Source organism: Lutjanus erythropterus, chromosome 10, assembly GCF_056507025.1.
Source record: "Lutjanus erythropterus isolate fLutEry1 chromosome 10, fLutEry1.hap2, whole genome shotgun sequence".
Taxonomy (NCBI): domain Eukaryota; kingdom Metazoa; phylum Chordata; class Actinopteri; order Lutjaniformes; family Lutjanidae; genus Lutjanus; species Lutjanus erythropterus.
In genome coordinates this window covers 29,504,093-29,525,783 of record NC_139326.1, presented here as the reverse complement: position 1 = coordinate 29,525,783, position 21,691 = coordinate 29,504,093, and the positions used below count along the sequence as shown (strand labels likewise).

The 21,691-nt window shown below is 38.9% G+C and overlaps 1 protein-coding gene across 5 annotated transcripts; it reads left to right on the top strand.

The window, feature by feature from the left end:
- The first annotated feature begins 1,707 nt into the window (after positions 1-1,707).
- Positions 1,708-21,567, top strand: LOC146320652 (kinesin-like protein KIF2A). Of its 5 annotated transcripts, XM_084728977.1 has the most exons (22): positions 1,708-1,903; positions 9,198-9,292; positions 10,959-11,081; positions 11,824-11,878; positions 12,504-12,620; positions 12,930-12,974; positions 14,322-14,422; positions 14,590-14,685; positions 14,783-14,837; positions 14,946-15,108; positions 15,322-15,412; positions 15,551-15,614; positions 15,732-15,823; positions 15,920-16,062; positions 16,657-16,861; positions 16,995-17,105; positions 17,198-17,265; positions 17,560-17,685; positions 18,568-18,715; positions 19,638-19,739; positions 20,123-20,258; positions 20,597-21,567. In XM_084728977.1, exons 1-22 carry the CDS (start codon positions 1,843-1,845, stop codon positions 20,680-20,682), a joined length of 2,283 nt encoding a protein of 760 aa, XP_084585103.1. In that variant the 5' UTR covers positions 1,708-1,842; the 3' UTR covers positions 20,683-21,567. The 5 variants fall into 5 exon arrangements, 4 of the variants coding, with proteins under 4 accessions (XP_084585103.1, XP_084585104.1, XP_084585106.1 ...); XR_014771474.1 differs by lacking the exon at positions 20,597-21,567 and having other exon boundaries at positions 19,638-19,852; XM_084728978.1 differs by lacking the exon at positions 12,930-12,974.
- Positions 21,568-21,691: the final 124 nt, after the last annotated feature.

The window sequence follows — 21,691 nt, the reverse complement described above, 5'->3', positions numbered from 1 at the left end:
TTGAAACTGGCACTTGTTCTTGTCCTCTCATCAGTAAAACAATATGCAATTTTTAAATGTTTTTAAAAAAAAAAAAAAAAAAAAAAGATGTACTGCAGATATGAATCTTAAATTTGCAGAATTTCTTTCATAGTATTCTATTTTTTGAAAAAAATCTCCTCTGACTCTCTCTCTGACTTGGTCTCTGGAAATGACTACTACACTGTTTCCTGTTTTGATGGCAGCAATTGTATATGATGTGAAAGTACTGCCTTGCCTTATTGACTGTCTCGTTAATATGAAAAAATTCTACTGCTTTGACTCATGACATATGGTTTGTCAACGCACAATGAGGTCACTAAATACTTTCCTGTTTTTGAATAGCGAATCACCTTGTTACATGCACGAATGTGAGAAAATAAGCAAAAATATTCCTGGCCTGCCAATGGTTGTTAGCTGTTTTTTGTACTGGCTACTCTGTTTGCAATCTTTTTTTTTTCTTTTTTTTTTTTTTTTGAAAAAATGATACAAAAAAAGACTTAGCTGAGGACATATTTTAGAGTTGTTGTTATTCCTGTTACTATACAACATTAAAGAACAACGCAGCTCATGTGATGATCTTGAGGACTCAGGAAATGTATTACTCTTCAATGGTAACTATGGTTACTTTATGACAAGTGTGTGTGGGTACTAGTGATGTGAAATGTGTCATTCATGTGCTTTTACAAGTGTCACATGCATTACGGTTTTAGTCACAATGTATTTCGGCATTTTACTGAATCGGAAAATTGCTGATTGTCAGAAGTCATGGATGTCTGGCATGAAATAATGAGGGTTGTACTTCATTTAATTTTTTTCAAATATAATAACCATGTAACTTTTTTAGAATAATTTGGGATGCTAAGTCTTTTTTCGCCCCATCAACTCTTGAACCACACACCAGGTGTGGTTAAAATACACCACACACACACACGCACAAAACTATAGAGATTATAAGCTTGTGCCCTCTGACAGTAGAATACTATAAATAAGATTTCCAAACAAACCCCAAACCAGCAGGCAAAGAAAGAGGAACTTGAGCTGCATTTTATGTGGTCTTCTAGAGTCTTGATGCCACCAGGTGGCATAATCCAACCAATACAGTTGGAGTAATAATTGTGCACTATTAAAGTTGGATTGGTGCAGTGATTCTCAAACTTTTTCTGGCATACCTTCCTTAATAACCCCCCAAAATTCAAAATTCATGTCACACCCCACAATGTTCATCAGTCGTTGACAATGATAGACAAAGCACTAAATTAAAACTCATTCAGGTTGAATTATAGTGAAATAAAGGTCAGCATGACAGCATCAGCAAAGTCTTGTTTATTTTCCCTTCATGAATAATTTTCATTCAGCTTATGACCCTGGGTCATTCATGCCCCCTGCAGCAGCTCTGTGAAGTTTTCAAAATGGGGTTTCAAAAGGTTTTAGGGTAAATATTACATTAGTTATTACATTAGTCACTGAAAGGAGATCAGAATAGCCTGAATGTGTGTGATTTCATAGACAGTTCAGAGATATAGTATGAAGGAAGTTAACTTTCCCACTTTCCCAGCATCCCTGCTCTACAATAATGCACTGTATGGGTCAGGTTTTATATGTGCAGTTTAGAGCAAGGAATCAAGAGTGCAGAAAATGTGCCTGGTTTTATTTTGAAAATCCCAGACCGGATATACTATTCTCGGTGGATACGTAATGCTAGCTCATTCTGTTGCCTGCATCTTCCTCCCCGACCAAAGACTGCCAAACAGAAGAAGCTGCATTTACCGGCTCATAATAAGTCTGTAGCCTTGTTTCTGTTAATTATTTAAGTAATGTAGAATGGCGTCGGGTTTTGGGAAGATTGTCGTTGGTACTTATGTGGAGATAAAGCGCAGTGATGGTAAGTTTCTCCCTGTCTATTATCTCCCCGCCGCACTGTGTAGCTAAGTTGTTAAGGGATCTTTGTTGCTGCGGTGCTGTTGAATACAGCAACCGTTGTTCCTGGCTGCAGAGCGTAACGTTCACGTTAGCTGCATGAGATCGTTAATATTAGCTGTCAGGGCGGAGTGCTTCAACATGGCCAAAGGCTTTGAATGAGCCCTTACCTTTGTTAGCTAGCTTCTATGCGAATTCAAAAGACATATGCCGTTAGCTGTTAATTCATCGTTAGATAACAACAGATGCATTCAGCTGGAATTATGCGAAGTTAAAACACCATCGCCAGTGCCACGTTATTTGAAGTATTTATTCTAAGAAGGGATTAAAATTTACCATTAGCTAAGCTAGCTAAATTGCTAAACAAGCTAACGCTAACGTTAGTTCCGTAGAGAGCAGCATTAGCTTGTTATTAGCTAAAGGGCCAAAATTGTTACCGGCTTTCTTACAACGCTGTACTTAAACCTAATTACGACCCATTTAGTCAGCGATTAGTTTGCTTTTTGGCTGTCTTTATGCACAAAATAATTTATTCAGTCATTGTTATTAGTTAAATAATCACTTAACCTAGCTAACTTAAGTAGCGTTGTTGTTATGGAGACCATCTAATGTTAGTTAACCCAGTTCTCTAGAATCAAGATTTAAAAAAGATTTTTTTAATTTTAAAGATATTATGCAGTGCTAATAACAGTAGAAAGGCACATACCAACATTGTATTAACTTCAACCGTGATGAAGATAATTGTGGCTGTAGAAACTCTTTGGTAAGATCATCCATTATAACGAGGAAATCATGTTTTGAGGGATTTTTTTCCCCCCAGAAATATCGATAACCGTTAATAATCTCATGTCCTGTACTCAAAAGGTAACCGATAATTTCTTATTATTCATGTTCAGTAGTCCACATAAACTGCAGGCCAGTTAGTGCACACTTGAGGATATTTAAGGCAAAGATATAGTGAGTGAAGATGGATGATTTATTATTTCATAGGTCTGACCAAACAATCTAACTGACATTACTATTACAACAAAATCAAAGATGAATTCAGACCCTTCAAATGTTCATTCACTTTTTATAGTTAAGAATACTGAAAACCTTAACTATTATAATTCGGCTTTTATAGAGCATTTTCCCAAGTAATCAAATTGAAAGCTTTGACAGTCAGTCAAATCAGATATTAATATAGCCAATACTTATCAGCGAATATATGCAGATACAAATAGAAATCAATAAAGCTAGATAGGCCAATATTGGCTGATAATTTATCCTTACAAGTTTTCATTGTATCAAATGTAACAGTAGCATGAAGACAAAGAAATGGCAGTGTGAAACGCTGATGCCAGCTCTGTGCTTATTGTACAAGTACTGTATACTGGGAAGTGCCATCACTTCAGCCTCGGTTTTTGAAGGGTTAACAGACGAGTAGACAGGAGAGGCGTGTTGTATGACTTGTCTCTATGTGAATGTCTGCTTTATTCTGTCTGCCCTGTATAGTAGTAAAATATTGCTTCAGGGCCAGGCAGCCAAAGATGACTGAAAAGTTTGTGTCATTCCTGCCGGCCCTTCCAGATTAGGCATAGGCTACACCCAGTGATAATGTTTTGTAATAAAAGCCTTAAACAACAAATACTTTTACATACAAAGCACTTGATTGAAAACAAACTGTCAAAGCTAGAGGCAAGGGTGTGATTTTAACCGTTGTATTGGCTGTTGTTGATGATGATGTCCTCAACTCCATCATCAGTGCCCTAAGATGAAGGGTGAGATGAGAAAGAAACAAACACTCAGGAGGCCTAGAGAGGAAAGCGGTTCTCTCTGGTCATTTCCCTGCTGGTCGGTGTTGCATCCAGAGCAGGGATTGCCCTCTCTCTGGGGGGTTGGTGGCGGGTCTGGTTCAGATTCAAGCCAGATTCAGGCCATTAGCCACCACCCCATCTGTTGCAGCCAGCTCCCTCTATTCTGCCAGGACTCTCTCACTCCCAGTCTGTTTTTTTTTCCCTTTCACAGTCAGTCCCAATGAGAGCAAGATCTCAGAGAGAATTTTTTTTGACTATTCGGTAGATATTGGAGTGTATTTCAAAGTTGAGTGCTATAAAGACATAGGACACCTACCAATTCAGTGATTATGGACTACAGAATTTTCTCAGTCTGTGACATGTTACAGTTTCATCAATGTGTGCATTTGGTTATGTAGTGAAACTGATGCCTCTAAGGCTTTGTTTTTTCCACAGGCTTAGCAGAGCTTGAAGCACCCCCTCTTAAGCCCCTTCAGTCACTGGGAGGTGTCAGCATACGCACCCAGCCAGGTTTTAGTATAGAAGTGGGACACAGTGGGCAGTGAATTCAGTTACAGAAAACTAGTATAGCAACTACTGTAAGACAGACATTTATGTGACTTAGCATTTCAGCCAGTGTAGTATTGGAACAGAGTGTGTATATGTGAGGAAGACATAGGCAAGCAGGTACACTTAATAGTATTTGGAGGGAAATTAATTGTGAAAGTATGTCTGGATCTTGTAGGTATGCAGTGTCTGCCGTGGGACGGATGCTGTGCTCTTGAACCTGATGGTTCTCTGCTTATGCTGAATAAATTAATGATTAATGATGATGTTATTAAGCACTTGACAGAAATGATACCAAGTTTGATCATTGTTTAATAATGAAAGTAACTTATCAATAACACCAAATATTAGCTTTTTTTTAAAAAAAAAAAGTAACTCTTTATTTATTGCCTATGTGTATAGTTAGAGCTATATTTTTTGGCTTGGGCATGGACCATAATAACAGATAAACTTACGCTTCAGCCTTGTCACATTATGGCAACCTGCCTAATCTGGATGTGGAGAGAGAAAGTTGTACTTACTGTAAAGCTGTCTTGGTGATGGGTGGAGCATGCATTTGTGTCTTTAGGTCGTTTGGCCTCTGGCGACAACAGGTTAGATGGGCCCCCTCTGTGTCCATTGTTGTGTATGGTGTTTTACTGTGGCTGTGGCCTCCATTCTCAGGTTATAAAGGCTCTGCTATTGACAACTGTACATTTACACAAGCAGCAGTCTTGCTTAGCCTTTACATTCAGTTTCTCTCTCATTATTACTAGGACTGAAATATTTGGCAAAAATATCTAATTCCAATTATTTTGACTAATAATATTTCATATAATTATTTTCATTTTTATATAAAAATATTAAAATGATTTTTGAGGGACTCTAAACCAAAAATCTTTTTTTTCCTTAAGTCTAGAAGACTAGAATATGGTGTGTAGGCCAGAACATCTCTGCAGCACGACAATATTTAATTTAAAATGGTATTTTGACCCGCATTTTACCTTTAATAAATGTTGCTTCTCCTGCCATTTGAAAATTGCAATAGGCCAAATTGTGATTAAGATCAAATTTCGATTAATTGTTCAGCTCTAATTGTTTCTTTGTTGTCACGTCTTGACCCCATTATTTTGTCCATATTCTCTTGATTGGTGTTTCTGGCTGGGATGATTACTTTTTTTTGGCATTAACACTCATTATTTATGTTTGTGTGCACTGTTATATGTTAACAGTGGAGACTAAACGCTGTCAGTATATAGTAAGGATGCACCTGTGTGCTGGTTGGTTCAGCAAACATCTTAATAATTCAGTAGAATGGGGGAGAAACAGATCACCTCATGTAACTTCTATTTCTGTCAAGTTGGTTTACAGTTATAATTTAATTGCAGTCTTTTTCTGTAATTCCCATCGGAAAGAGCAAAGTGAAATATGTGTACTTTAGGTAAGAAAGTGTCTCAAATCATATATTTGAATGAAGTTATTATGTCATGTAACAAGACTTTTGCGTGGTTAGGAGGAAATTGCTGGTTTGCTCTGCAGTTATTTATATTTTTGAGTTGAGTCAAATCTTTCTGAACCCATTGGAAGCCTGTGGCGTCAGACTTGACCACTGTCATTAGCCAACACCAGTCACATTTCTTTCCTCTCTTTTTTTATTAGCAGCAAAAAGCTATTAGCAAGAAGCAGCAGCAGAGGGCCTTGCCTGACCCCCTGTTTTCTCTGTAAATCCCCTAAGTGCTGCAGTCACTGTTGCAGTATGGCATGCTCTCAACACTCTCCTTAAGTTGCCTTTACTGTTGCCAAGGTTTTTTTTTTCAACGTACCATGTCACAGTTCAACAGTGGCATTAATTGCAGTCATATTCATGTCTAGCTGTTGTTCCTCAGTGCAGACATTACAGATGCCGGCATAGTAGTAAGTTCCTAGGTTAGATCCTTCCCTAAAGAGAGTTGCATTCACATGAGACAGATGAGTGATGATGAGTAGAGAAACACAACAAAAGCAGATGCCTTCATACAAGGCATGTGGGTTGACTTAGTGGTTTAAATATGAAAATTATGTGAATCATATGACCAAGGCTTCACAGACACCAGGTATCCATCTGGTTGAACCCGTATATACCAGGTCGCATTAAATCTCTGTGCTGATGGGTGGTGGCTCAACACCTTTATTATATGTATTAATAATAGTGTTGATTGAAGTGGTAAGCTTTTTTGTAGTATTTAAACCAAGTTATGTCTTAAATAGATAGACTTGAGAGGCTGAAGGAGCTCCACTGTTAAATTGTCAATAGAGTATAATTTTGTTATTTAGCTCTGATGAAGTTGTCCTTCTGAGCTTTTGTCATCCATATTGTAACCCTATGGCTTACTTGTACAAAGCTTAGACATAGTACATAAATATACTCACTTTTCAGTTAAGTATATGAAGTTTTCAGTTACTATGAGCTCTAGTTTTGAGCACTGGCTCAGTTAATAACAGAGATTCATTCATTTCTAATGGAGGGGAAGCTAGGGTTGTAAAGCTGACATCATTTGTTCATTATGTTTTTATGGCAGTGCTATATATCACAGTACTGTTTATGTTGTATTTATGTTTCTGTGTAAAATTGGCAAATTATTGTTTTATTTATGCATTCAAATATTAGCATTTAAAATGCTAATATTTTATGTTTGCAATTGATAAGTGATTTGCATTATTTAGCAATGATCAAATTGATTACCTTTCTGTCAAGTGCCTAATAATATCCTCATTAATTATTAATTGTTTCAGCAGAAGTAAAAAGCCCTCGGATGAAAGGGCATAGCATCTGTCCTGTGACAGACACTGTATAGCTACAGGACCCAGACTTCATGATGAAGGGAACATTTAATTTACAGAAAGACAAGTACATGATAATATTACTAAGATAATCACTACTATTATTAATAAGATTGGTTATGCTCAAACGAGTCAGCTATTGATCCAGTGCTAGTTGTAATTAGTCAAGTGTAAGTTTAGTTATGATTATAATATGCATATAAAAACTGCAGTAAAGAGTAAGTATATATTGTTTTTCATGGGTATATCCTACCCTCTTAAGCCAGCAGTTCCTGTGTTACCAAAATAAAACCATTGTAAGGAAAATCAGTGAAATGTTCAGCAATTGTGAGCGCTAAAAGCATCTTTGCTTGCCAGCTCCCTGTGAGCCTCTAAATAATGGATACAGGAACATGGTGCTTCCCTGGATTGCGCCGGGAATTTAACAGCATACAGTTAGATTCACATAGACAAAGATGGGAGGGCTGAGCAGGCTCTTTACAGCTGGTATTATTACGCTGCAGACAGAGAGGGGGGAGAGAAACATACAGGCAAGCAGCAGCTGTGCTCGTCTCTGTTATCAGTGATTCTCTCCAACGGGTCATTATCAAACCTCAGAGTCACTTCTTACCAAGATTAGCCTCAGTGTTTTGCCATGCTTTCATTTGAAACTTAAAGGATGTAATTGTGTCCTGATGCTTGAGGTGCTGAGGTCAAATGTTTGATGTCTAATGGTTAGTATTGATGTGTATGCAGACAGGGTTTACTTAAGGCATCATTCAACACTGTGCTCTGTACTGATCTCTTCTCATATTGTAATGCTTATTGGCATGTGATATGATTGCAATCATTGCCACAATATTAAAATAGATATTTTAGATACTGAATAATCTGTGGTCCACTGTCTACATTGCATGTGACTAGTGTTGGAATGTGGGTGTAATTCTGCTACTTTTGTTGGTATCTAACAAATAGCCTTTAAATTAATAACTTGGTAACCATGACTTTTTTTTTTTTTACTGTTTACTTTTGTTTCACCTAAAACCAGTGTACAACTGCAGAGAATAGCAGACAAACTCACCTTTTTCCCAAGTCTATGATCTTTTCATCATAGTATAGTATAAACTGTTCATCATATAATTATTTATCAACCACTGTATCAATGCTTAGTTAAGTGTATATCCCTCAGTATCTGTGGTCTTCACCTACCGTATTCTGCTGTCTAAACCAGGTGTTTTCAAAGTATGAGACTGTGGATTCCCCTCAGACAAAGCCTGGAACAAGGCACCTTGATTAGTTTACTTGCTTAATTTGTAGATGTCTATAGGATCAATTTGATCTCATAGATGCTCAACAGTTGAGCCACGATAGCCTGATATTGCAGTTATACAAAACTTCAGACTACAGTAAATACATAAACAGCATCCGTCCAAAGGCACATTTCTGTAGCTCTGAACTATCTCTTTACCCACATTACACGCATGGCAAAGCAGTAAAAGTGTACTTTGCTGTTTTACACAAAATAAGTTAAGATTAACTGCACAGGACATGCAAAACATAAGAAGATACGCAGGCCCTTGATTGACAGTGACACTCTGACTATGAACACAGCAAATCAGGATGTCTTTTAAAGCATTTAATATAATTTACCACAATCTCAAAAACACCTAACTCTTCTCAGGTTTTTCCAACCTTGCTACTTTTCTTTATGAAAAAACAGGGTAGTTCTAATTTAGCAGCACCAAGTACAGATCTGATCAGGCTGTGGTAATTACACCGTTTGTAACCTACGCTACTAAATACATTACCTTGCTAATGCGCAAGCTAAGGTATTAGTGAAATCCGTTTTAAGTTAACCTATGCGTATACCTGTGTGTAAAAATTTGTACTGATTAATTATCCTTAATCAGCTCTTTTTCATTACTGAAACACGAGGTGGTGATTGGCACATGCAGGCTCATCATCACTCTACATATTAACAGTTAAATATTACCACCATTGTTGCTACCAAAGTTGCAAAGGCCATATAGGAGTTTGGACAGTAGTTCTCACCTTTGTAGGCACTGCCTTCACTGTTTAATGTTATAATAGTCTACCTATCTGATGTTTGTGTTCCCCTTGTCAATGATATTTTCACAGGACGTATACACCAGGCAATGGTGACCTCATTGAATGAGGACAATGAGAGCGTCACGGTGGAGTGGATAGAAAATGGAGACACTAAAGGGAAAGAGGTAAACCACCATTTATTACCATAATGCATCAGTGGCACCAGCATGTGCTTTTATTTTCCACAGCAATTATTCTGCAATTATCCAAAGACATTCAGGCCTTCCAGATTGCATGTCCACCCGGACTGTTATTTCAGTAACTTGCACTGTGAAATTGATATCTGGTAAAAATCTATTTTCCATCATCAGAAATTACCATCTCCTCTCTATCTTGTGTCACTTCCTCCCTCTCTCAGTTTCACTGGTTGCCAGATAGCTAATGTTAGATATTGCTGATAAACATTTACTAAATTTACGAAATTTGAAGCACTTGCATGTAGGGGTGGGAATCTTTGGGCACCTGCCGATTCGATTGCGATTACGATTCAGGGGCTATGATTCGATTATAAAACGATTATTGATGCATCTTTAATTTATGTATATTGATGCACTTTTTCACAACACACATTTCTTTTTGTCTCACTGAATAAGTATTCATCACTTGCAATTTTTAAAAACAGTGCATTTACATGGCTTCTCATGTTTGTTGTGTTGCCAAAGTATTTTATTTTAACACGACACAGCTTACATGTAACGTGGCTCTTGTCCAGTTCGCTTCCGCCGTCGACGTTGTAGAAGCCGAAGTGTTTCCACACATCTGCTTTTAAATTAGAAGGAGCTGTTCGGATCTGACGGCGAGGCGGCTGGCGGTCAGCCATGTTTGTTTTTGTCTGTGCGCGTGTCGGCGTGTCCGCTCCAGGTGCGCGTCCCAAAGTGTCCCGGAGATTACGCCTACCGCGCTTCTTAGTTCCGCATTATTTAGAACCTTATTTATTACTTTAATTAACAGATTTAAATAATCGAAATTTGTACGTTTGTGAATCGATTCAGATTCGTCCATGTCCGAATCGCGATGCATCTAAGAATCTGAAATTTCCCCCACCCCTACTTGCATGTGAACTACCAAATCTTGAACGCAAAAATCACATTACCACACTGGCATGTATCTTTGACACTTTTTGGTATCAAAGACCCTTGCTTTCTTGAAAAGGTGTCTGATAAAAGTTTCTTTCCTCATTCAGACAGTGGCTGAAATTCTAGTTGCTTACAGTGTATTGCATTGGTAACAGAATTCCTGGTGGAAAAACAAGCAAATAAAGCTGGCCTGTTGGACCAGTGTCTGAATTAAGACAAAGTGATTTTAGGCCAAGTTACAGTTTGGTCAACAATTCTTACACAGTTAGATGGACTTGAAAATGCTGAATCACATTTTGAACAAACAAATGAATTCTCTCAAGATGTTGGGCCTTGAGGAGTATCAGGTTTCTCAAGTCCATGTCCAAGTGAAGTCTCAAATCATTACTGTTGAGTCAAAGTCAAGATGTGAGTCCATATTATTGGATTTTCTCAGGTCAACATTAAAGTCATAGATTGTGATTCAAACCTTCACCAATGTCCAAATGACTCAAGTCCAAATCTCTGCTACTGTCTGTTTCTGCTGGTTTACGTACAGGGAGGCTTGTTCAAAGTCACATATTAAAATGTAGCTGTCCTGTGCTGTTTATATGACTTACAGCACTAAGTCTGGAATATATGAATAGGGTGTATTGTTGCATTGTCTAATGCCAAACATCAGTTGATCAGCATGCATTTAATCAGTTGGTATTAATACTCCTCTATTTCTGAACAGATCGACTTGGAAAGTATATTTGCACTTAACCCAGATGTGGCTCCAGATGAAGAAATTGCTCCTAGTCCAGAGACTCCACCCCCACCTACACCCACATGTGTGAAGGTCAACAAAATTGCAAAGGTAAGTACCAATATGCTCTCTGAACATAACTGCAACAAATCTGTGTGATATGATCTGGATTGTTTAAACAAAAACACAATTTCTTTTGATTCTCTTGCTCCATTTTACACCATTATTGCTTGAGTGAATCTAAAGTGCTCAGACTTGCTTGGGTAATTATGTGGCTGCAGTTTGCTGCGCCTTAATATAGCACCTGGATCCTTCAAGGTAACTAACTAATTGGTCTTGTTAAGTACACCATGTATGTTGCACAGTAGATTAGGGCCGTAGAGTCACGTTAACAGTTAATTTGAAAAATATTGCAGTTGTAATTTAACCTGCTCTACAGTACTTTTTTTTTCAGTTGTCAACATATAAAACATTTAACCTGTACAGCAGTCATTCTCACAAAAAATATACATGTAGTTACTGTCTTTAGTTGTTTTGACAAGGTCTATTCTCCTTTCTTTAAAAAAAACTACTTTAAATTACGTGCATTGACAGTGTCATTATGAACATTGGTGTTATTAAAAGAGGCCTCTGTTCTCAGCACTAATCTGATTCTCAGGCTTTGTCTATTTCTGTATCTCTACATAACAGAGGTGGCAGGTGGAAGAGGTTGAAAACTGAATGGGCGGAAATAGGATGTTTCTTATTTCAGGTCCAAAGCAGCTCCAAAATATACTAAAGTGAAATTAGGAATTACTTAACCCTCATGTTTATATCCTAGAACATCTCACTTAGTTTTTGTTTTTTCTTGCAGAACCGTCGGACGATAGCACCTACTAAGAATGACACTCCGTCCAGGGATAATAGAGGTTTGTTTCATGCAGTTCTCGGGGAGTTGTTAAATTATCCTCTCATAATATTACTAGAATAGAAATCATAAAGAAGATCAGTGGTCAGTACATACAAAACTTATGAGTGAGTAATATTGTTAGATTATTCTGACTTTCTATATGTACTTCATTACTATACATTACACAGTTTAAACATGTTATGTCAGTCTTTTAGTTGACTTAAGATGTATGAAAAGTAAGATGTTTCCTGTTCATTGGGACTAGACAAAACAGTTTTAATGTTTTTATTGAAACTGTTTCAGAGAGGTATTGATTCATTTTTATAATCATTTTTGAGGATGTGGTTTGAGGCACTGTTGAACTGTATTGCATTATACAGAGAGATGTGTCATGCCCTCTGTGATAAAAACTGTTCGGACAAAATAACAGAAACACATGCTTAAAAAGGAACAGTAACATAGAACTCTAAATCTTGAGTTACTTAATTTGGTAAAAAAATCATCCATGGTCATGCATACTTTAATTTTAAGGTAGGTAAGTTGAATTAAAACTGTAAGATGCATGCTCAAAACTGGCGTGTTAGCAGAATGCAACTCAAAAGGTCTTTCTCAAACTTTTAAATCTCGTGGTTTTGTGTTTACAGCAATTCCGACCAGGGCCAGACCCCCACAACCTCAGCAACCAGAGCCTGCACCACCGCCTCCATCCCAACAGCCTGCACAACCCACTCAAGCTCAGACACAACAGCAACTGCAGAATGGTAACACGATCAAAACCAGTTTGTTTTGTAATGAACCTAAACTGTGATATTTCTCAAGAAACTTTTAAGGAGGTAGTTGTAAGCATTTGGCCTGAAGTTAAATGGTTCTCAAGAGGTGTAAATTCAAACTTGAGACATTATTTTTTAACAATATATTTTGTCAAATGAATAGTGAAAATGCACCACAAAAATCACTTTTTAACATTTATCATATTTGTGATCAGTTGATTCAGGCCATCTGCAGAAAACAGACACATTTTCAAAACTTTTTAATGTCTCATGTTTTTGTTGACCGCATGTTTATCACAGAATCCTCACATCAACCGATTTCCAGAAAGGAGTTTGGACAGCTTTGTATGTATCACCTGCATGTTTCCCTTGCCCTCATTGCTTTATGGTGATTCTAATAGAGTTCCCAATAGAAAGTGTCCTCTAGTTTTAGGAAAAGATCATCCAAATGTCTGTCAGATACAGTTCGGAGCTGTGTTGTGGTGGTGAAGTAGCACAAACACAATCCATCCAGCAGACAGGCTTTCTGGGTATTAGACAGGGAGTTTAAAAAAAACGTGCTGTTGGACTGCGCTGTCTTTTCCCTGATTCGCTTTTCTGATTTCTGCTGAGTCACACACAAGCACACACATGGGAAAGCCTGTGGCACTGTGCATTACTCCTCAAGGCTCAGACGGCAACAATAACCTTTCTCTTTGCCCTCCATTCAATCCAATTCTTCACTGTTGTTTGAAGGGTTGAGAGAAGAAGGAGGGAAACTCCTTTTTTCCCCCTCCTCACCCATCACGTCCCCTGCCAGCAGCTTGAGAGACCCACAAGTAGTGATGGTTTTGCATCCCTGTATACTGCCTTGTCCTGGTGCTGACCCAGCTCATCTTCTCCTACCAGATTAGAGCAGATTATTAATCCCTCTGCTCTGATACTCTGGGTTCTCGGGAACTGGAGCCAGCAGGAGGCCAGGACTGTATTACAGGGCTTGGGCCAGGCTTTGCAGTGGGAAGCTGGGGCTGTAGCAGCGAGCCAAGGCTAATCAGATAACACTGTTTTTTGTGAACTGTGCAAGGAGTGAGAAGTGGCTTTTACTCACATGTTTGCTAACTTGTGTTCTGTTATTATGATTACTAATATGTTGTGATTGACATGAAACACTAATCTGTGGGTGTGCTGTGCTGGGAGATTTGGAATAACCTTCTGGTTGATTGTTTGTTGATTGAAAAATAATTCTGAACATATTTGTGATGAAACCACAGCTAATTTTAAGTGCACCACTATAACGCACATATCCTAGTTTTAGCAGTCACCCAGTCTAGTTGTTTCAGGATGCCAGCAGAAGGGATAAATGAGGAGAGCGGGTTTTGAACACACTGTAAAGGCCCTTTGTTGGTTATATAGAGAAAGCAGCTAGTGTGATACTGGAGGCACAGTGTACCAGCCACTGCATCCTTGTCTGTGCTTGAGCACTATGACTGTTCTGCTTTGTTGGAAATAGCCCAAGGTCCCCCTTCTGTTTGAAAGAAGACCAAGAGAAAGGAAAGACTCACTGAGAGAAAGATACTGCTCAAGCCAGGGGAAAACACTGAGGAAGTAGAAGAAACAGTCTGCAAGAAGGAAGAAACCCTTGTTACAAAGGAGGGCAGTTTGCATATCCTGTGGAAAGCAGTAGAGTCACTGTTTCTCTTGTCTTTATGGCAGCGAGGAGAAAGTCAAACTGCGTGAAGGAGGTTGAAAAACTGCAGGAGAAGAGAGAGAGGCGTCGGCTTCAGCAACAGGAGCTCAGGGAGAAGAGAGCTCAGGTACATCAACATTATTCACCTTTCTCCTTCCTAATTAACAAACTTTACCAAATCTTGATAACCTCTTACATTCTTAAAATTGAGATGATAAATTGAAATACATGAGAATAATTTTCTCATTGATCAAACAGATGCCACCTCACTCTGTCACTTTGTCTCTCCTTCAGGAGGTGGATACTACCATCCCCAACTATGAGATCATGTACATGATCCGAGATTTCCGAGCCAGTCTAGATTACCGGCCTCTGACCACAGCAGATCTGGTGAGAAGAGACTGTGACTTCTCCTCCTTTCTTGATTGCTGAGAGTTGACATCTAACAACATTATAATTACATGTCCTTCTCTGTTATACGATCCAGATTGAAGAGCACAGAATATGTGTTTGTGTAAGGAAACGTCCACTCAACAAGAAAGGTAAGGTCTTGTATTGTTAACAGCATTGGTTTTGAGACCAATCATTATATGTCAGATTTCCTCCAAACTATTAATGTGATTGACTGGCTTGCCTCTGCTGTGTTCCAGAGTTGTCTGTGAAGGATTTGGATGTGATCACCATCCCCAGTAAAGACGTGGTGATGGTTCATGAACCTAAACAAAAAGTGGACCTCACCCGCTACCTGGAGAACCAGACCTTCCGCTTTGACTATGCTTTTGATGACAGCGCCACCAACGAGATGGTTTACAGGTTTGTAACAACAGAACAAATAAACCAAGCTGTTTTATGTGTTAGTGGTTCACAGAAGTCACACCTGACTGGTTATTATGATGAGATTAAGGCATTGTTTTACAGAGCTGAATTGGAGACTGACATGTTTCTTGTTTGTGTACATAATGGTTAGATGTTAGAGATTGTGTTTGCAGAGTAGTAAATTTATTTCTGTTTTGTCTTATCCTGCAGGTTCACTGCCAGACCTCTAGTGGAGACCATTTTTGAGAGGGGCATGGCCACCTGCTTTGCCTATGGGCAGACAGGCAGTGGAAAAACACATGTGAGTTACATGCAATGACTCCTTCAAAAAGCCAAAACCACCCATAGCTTCCTATTGAGATTGATCTATTTTATTACCCTTAAAGATTAAAGATGTCCATGTCTCTTTAACTTTATTATACTTTGGACTGTGTTTTAGACTATGGGTGGAGATTTCTCTGGGAAGAACCAAGACTGCTCTAAAGGAATTTATGCATTAGCTGGTAAGTCAATGAGCTATGTTAGTGAGTAAAGTTATAATATTTTTTTTCTGGTTATTATTTTATGAAAGATTTGGTTTGCTGGTGAAATTTTTAGACTTTTCATCTCTTTTTATATAGCTCGGGATGTATTTCTCATGTTGAAGAAACCCAACTACAAGAAGTTAGATCTACAAGTGTACGCAACCTTCTTTGAAATCTACAGTGGAAAGGCAAGTGATATGTGATCATTTGTGGGTTGTTGTTTTTTTTCAGTTTTTTCCTACATAAAACATTACCCAGTACTGACTATGTGTGTATTTTGTTAGGTGTTTGACCTGCTGAATCGTAAAGCTAAGCTGAGGGTGCTGGAGGACGGCAAACAGCAGGTGCAGGTTGTTGGGCTTCAGGAGAAGGAAGTGAAGTGCACAGAGGATGTCCTGAAACTCATAGAAGTGGGCAACAGCTGCAGGTATAACTACAGAGACTTTGTCAATCTAGTTGTCAGTATTCTATCCCATTTTTGTCCTGCATTGAAGGAGCAGTGTGTAAGATTTAGTGGCATCTAGGGGAGAGCTTGCATATTGCAAACACATCCTCTTTCCCCTTCCAAGTGTATGAAAGAATCTATAGTGGCTGAGAAACTCGCTTAAAAGACAGATCTAAAGCCAGTGTTTGGTTTGTCTTTTTTCTGTGAATATTCTTATCTTTTTTGCATTGTAACATGGTGGCCTCTATCTTTCTTTCTTTCTTTCTTTCTTTCTTTCTTTCTTTCTTTCTTTCTTTCTTTCATGAAAACATACTTAGAAATATTATACTTTATATCTGCCATACTGAGTCAGTATATCCCTGTAAATCTTACACACTGGACCTTTAAATAAGCTGATTATTTATCATGCAAATGTCTCGTGATAAAATATGACATCACCTCGATCATATTCCTTGTACACCATGTTCATGGCAAATAAAGGAAAGTCGTGCCATTTTTGCGCTACAGTTGTTCATTTCTTGCTCTCCTATTTCTTGTTTGTTCACGCTATGTCTCTCTATGTCATCTCACTCCCAGAACGTCAGGGCAGACATCGGCCAACGCCCACTCATCTCGCAGCCACGCTGTATTCCAGATCATTCTTCGGAGGAAGGGGAAGATGCATGGCAAGTTCTCCCTCATTGACCTTGCAGGGAATGAGAGGGGGGCGGATACATCGAGTGCTGACCGCCAAACTCGTCTGGAGGGAGCTGAGATCAACAAAAGCCTGCTGGCCCTAAAGGTTTGTGGGCAGTGGTGGCAGTACCTTGATTTTAGACTGCTGCGTGTTGTATCTGAACAGATAAAATCCACTGCGTTTACAATTGAAATGGTTTTATTTACCCTATGATGTGTCTCTGCTTTCCTTTTTTCAGGAGTGTATCAGGGCTCTTGGTCGTAACAAGCCTCACACTCCGTTCAGAGCCAGTAAGCTCACCCAGGTCCTGAGAGACTCCTTCATTGGGGAAAATTCCCGGACATGCATGGTCAGTTTACTGCCTTCATTAATATCCAGTGTTTGTGCCCTCATATCTCTCAGATGGTATTTATTTGAATGGTCGCCTCTTTCTCTGCACAGATTGCTACAATCTCTCCTGGTATGACTTCCTGTGAGAATACCCTCAACACACTACGCTACGCCAACAGGTGGGAATATGTTGACCTGTACAGTGGTTTGGACATTGCCTTGTAGCCACGGCAACCAACGGAAATTATGCAATGTTGTGAAATTCTAGCTCCTTTAATTCTACTATAATCCCTATTGGCTTTTGTATAGATTAGCTCTACCAATGTTGTTACTATAAATTCCTCTGCCTACTCTCAGTAGTTCTGTCTGACTCTCTTGTATTCCTTCTCATCTGTCTTTCTCCTGCTTTGTTTCCTTCTTCTCTCCTGCCCTCTGCTCCTCTGTGCGCTGGTGTGGCTGGCGCCGCTGTGTAGAGTGAAGGAGTTTGGGATTAGTCCGTCGGACATCCCCTTCTCACAGGGCGGTCAGGGGAGTCGCCCTGACCACTCGCCCACCAATACCTTTGAGTACGATGACTTTGCTGCTACCTCTCCCAGCAGGTCGAGCACTCCCCAAAGCACAGCACTGCATTTATACACACACACACACACACACACACACAGTGCATGCGCTCCCTGCAGGTATTTATGACATTATGACATACATCCATGACCTCATTTTAGCAGCTTTCATTTTCTTCATCAGTTGTTCACAGAGGAGAACCTCCACTGTCGTGTTATCCTTCTTATTTTTCATCTGCATGTCACACTTCATCCTCCTCCCCTGCTTTGACTTGTGCTTTCACTTTTATCCTTTGCTTAACTGAGGACATAACCTTTTTCTTTTCAATGACTCCTGAAGAACAAACAATACATCCGTCTGTCCATATGGGTGTGTCTTTTATTTGTTCTGTCGGACACAGTCAGTGGCAAACTCTGGATGTGTGATTAGTCAAAATGAATAGATGGTGATTCAGAGCTTAACTTAATAAGCTGTCAGCTGCTGTTTGGCCTAATAATATCATTAAAATATCTGTGAAGCTGCTCAGTAAAAGCATCCCGGATGAGCTTTCATTTAAACCAGCTATCAGTGGGTAATCCCTCTCACATAGTCCATATTAATTTGCGCTCTACTGGCAGGTTGGGTTGCTCGGCGGTAAAACCTCATCAGCTCTGAGAGGCCTCATTAAACATGAGCTGCCCATCTTGAGGACAAACAGATAGATGAATTATACTTGGCTTCACACATTTCCAGAGTCAACGCAGTCATCTTTCCCCATGCATGATGTCACTGCTGTCATGATGCCACCACCCTGTGCTATTTGTGAATGCTTTCGACCCACAGTTAACATCATACCCTGAATCAAACAGCCGCCATGTTCTGAGTGGATCTGCGCTGCGAAAGAATCGGTTCAGACCAGCTCAATGTCTTTTTCTCTGCAGGGTGAAGGAACTGACAGTGGACCCCAACCAAGTGATCGAGGGGGGTCGACCCAACATCCACGCTGTCAACCAGCTGGATCTTCTGGACGAGGAGTGGCTGAGTATCTCACCACAAAGAGACGACCTCAAACTGCTCTGTGAGCAGAATGTAAGTACACACTGTCTGCTCATGTAAACTGAAACTATCAGCATATTCTGATTATTAAACTTCATTTTGCGGAAAATAAGAAAACTTTTAAATAACTAGACTTGTTTTTAAAATTCTTTAGAATCATTCCTGTCACCAACTTTGGTATAGACTGTTTCAAACATAAAAAGCTGTGCAAATATGATGTATGGATTTAAATTAACTTTCAGTTTCAATAATCGGACAATATAAAAACGGCCAGCATTTTTTTTTCTCCACCCCTGCCAACTTGCGGTCACCATCATCATGCTTGATACCATATTGACCATATTTTTAAAGAATAATTTGAAAATGTAAATTTCAGTTGTCAGGACATAAAACCAATAATCTGTTGATCAAATACAAATTGAGACTTGATAATCTAACAGTGGCACAGCCATCAGTGCTAAAAAAAAAAAGTTTAAATCGAATCATGACTTAAAATCGAATGTTGAATCGTGAATTTGGAGAATTGTGACACCCCTATTGATGAGGTAAAATATTAAATATATTGTCTTTGTACTGTTTCCAATAGAGTATAAGTCAAAATGGATTAGTAAATGATAACATTCTGTTTAATTTATGTTTTGCACACTCAAGGGCTGTAATGTTTTTCCACATAGAATGTATTCCATCATCCCACAGATGACCAGCAACATATGACCTCATCCTTGAAATATATAGGCAGGTTTCAACGATCTGAAAGATGTGAGAAAGTCAGAAATGTGTTTTAAATTAATTAAAGAATCAACATGTATGAGCGAACAGTAACATCTTGTGTGATCCAAATTTTGATCTCAGTGATCTCAGCAAAGATGTCTGGCATGTGTTTATTTTTTGTTGCTACTCAAGCTATGTTAACCCAGTTTCTGTGTCTGCTGTTTGCCATGTTCATGTTTCCCAGGAGGAGGAAGTGTCTCCCCAGCTCTTTACCTTCCATGAGGCAGTGTCTCAGTTAGTGGAGATGGAGGAGCAGGTCCTGGAGGACCACCGGGCTGTTTTCCAGGTCAGAACACTTAGGAAAACATAGATGAGTCTTTAAACACTCCAGCTCACCTCTTGTTGTTTTTATGTCCACATACATGAAAAACCTTTGTCATTTCAGATACATTGATGAAGGTATGTAAGTACAGCCAGATTAACACCTGTCTGAACATTGTAAATGATAAATAAAAGCTAATTGTGTGTTGCACAACAGTTTTAATTAAGTAATCTGACTTGTCAAAAATATATCTGCATCTCTAATCATTTTGGCAACTCTTTGTAGCAAGAGAAATTTATTTTATCAGAATTAAGAGGTCAGTCTTCACTGCTGCAGGCACTATGTCATCTGGGGCTGTGATCAACTAAATATGTACGTGTGTGTGTGTGTGTGTCCTCTGTGAGCAGGAGTCCATCCGGTGGTTGGAAGATGAAAAGGTGCTGCTGGAAATGACAGAGGAGGTGGATTATGACGTGGAGTCGTACGCCACTCAACTGGAACAGATCCTTGACCAGAAGATAGAAATCCTCACTGAGCTCCGAGGTATGACTACAGCACAGGAACACGTTAGCCCTTTGTTAACAATACAGTGTGGAATTGATTTTTAGTCATCTCTAAGTCTGGATAAGTATAGACAAAAGGAAGGAGTATGTAAAAATATTTGTTGCCTGACTATTCTTTTTTCTAAAACATAAAATTCAGAATATCTAAAAGTAAATTGATCATACAAACATTTTATTTACTAGAAATTACTATTACTAGAAATCATGACCTAGGGCTGCCCCTTTAAGGGCAAGTGTGTAGGGACCCTGAATGTATTCGGCTTTAGCGAACACTCACTTTGTCATAATGTCTTTTCCTCTCCATCCTTCCTTCAACAGATAAAGTGAAGTCATTCCGCTCTGCACTCCAGGAGGAGGAGCAAGCCAGTAAGCAGATCAATCCCAAGAGGCCACGTGCTCTTTAGAGAGAACCGAAGATGTGCAAGTGGCACCTGCAAGAACATAACCACTAGATGTTTGGCACAACTCGGGCTGTCACTAGCAGCTGTGAAAACACAAATAAAAAGGACTGTCTGATGTACCAACAGGCTCAAGGAAATGCATTTGTTATGATCCCTCTCCCTAACAAAACTGGCTGTTTACTCACTCTCCTTAGAAAACGTAGGAAGGAAAGTAGTTTTATTTCCTTCCCTTTTAGTAGATTTTTTTTTTCATGGACAATGTTTAGTCTCCCCCCTCTGTTCTTCTTAAATTATTTTCTTTTATACTTGTTTGTACTTTCTTTGAACAGAATCTTTTTGACCTGGTTTCAGAAGAGATCTTCATCAAACATGTTCTGAGGTTTACCGCACAAAACCAGTATTTGATTTCTGGTTTCTCTGGCTGACATGTCTGCATGTGCACTCTGTAATAACATATGTAAGCCACTGTCCTTGGGTTCTTCATGCTTTTGGATCCTCAGTTGGCATTGTAAAGTCATACCTCATCGTAAGCGGTCTCTTCTCCCTTTTCCTTCCTTCTCAGAGCATCTACCAGTTTGGAAGAAGCCTTTAACCATATTGTGCTTCTTCCTTTGTGTTTCTTTCCTTGTGCCCCTGAGAGGTTTTTACATGTAGTTTGCTTTAGTTTGTGCCATGTCATTCTATGTGGCAACTGACTTAAAAAAAACTCTTAATGTAAAACATGTTTTCCACCCCTCTTTAACACTTTGTTATAAAAATGAAACTAGAAAAACTGCTATTAATAAATGTATAGTGAAGACCACTGACCTATCATTGGTTATGTTGCTCAGTGTTTGCACCGGATGTAATGCTGGATGAAGTAATAAAGATTCATGTGTTTCATTTGAATGGCTTTTTCTAAGTTATCTAAATAAATATACTGAATAAGTTCCATCAAGAGCCATCTTTAAAGCTACCTTTAAAGTAACAGCTCACCCCCAAATCAAAAATGTGTATTTTTCCTCTGGTTTGT

What these genes read in the sequence shown, in the direction of transcription:
- LOC146320652 (XM_084728977.1), top strand. Translation starts at nt 1,843, where the DNA reads ATGGCGTCGGGTTTTGGGAAGATTGTCGTTGGTACTTATGTGGAGATA. An exon ending in CTCTGACCACAGCAGATCTG is followed by an intron (nt 14,686 to 14,782) that starts GTGAGAAGAGAC and finishes TATACGATCCAG; the next exon opens with ATTGAAGAGCACAGAATATG. An exon ending in AATCCTCACTGAGCTCCGAG is followed by an intron (nt 20,259 to 20,596) that starts GTATGACTACAG and finishes TTCCTTCAACAG; the next exon opens with ATAAAGTGAAGTCATTCCGC.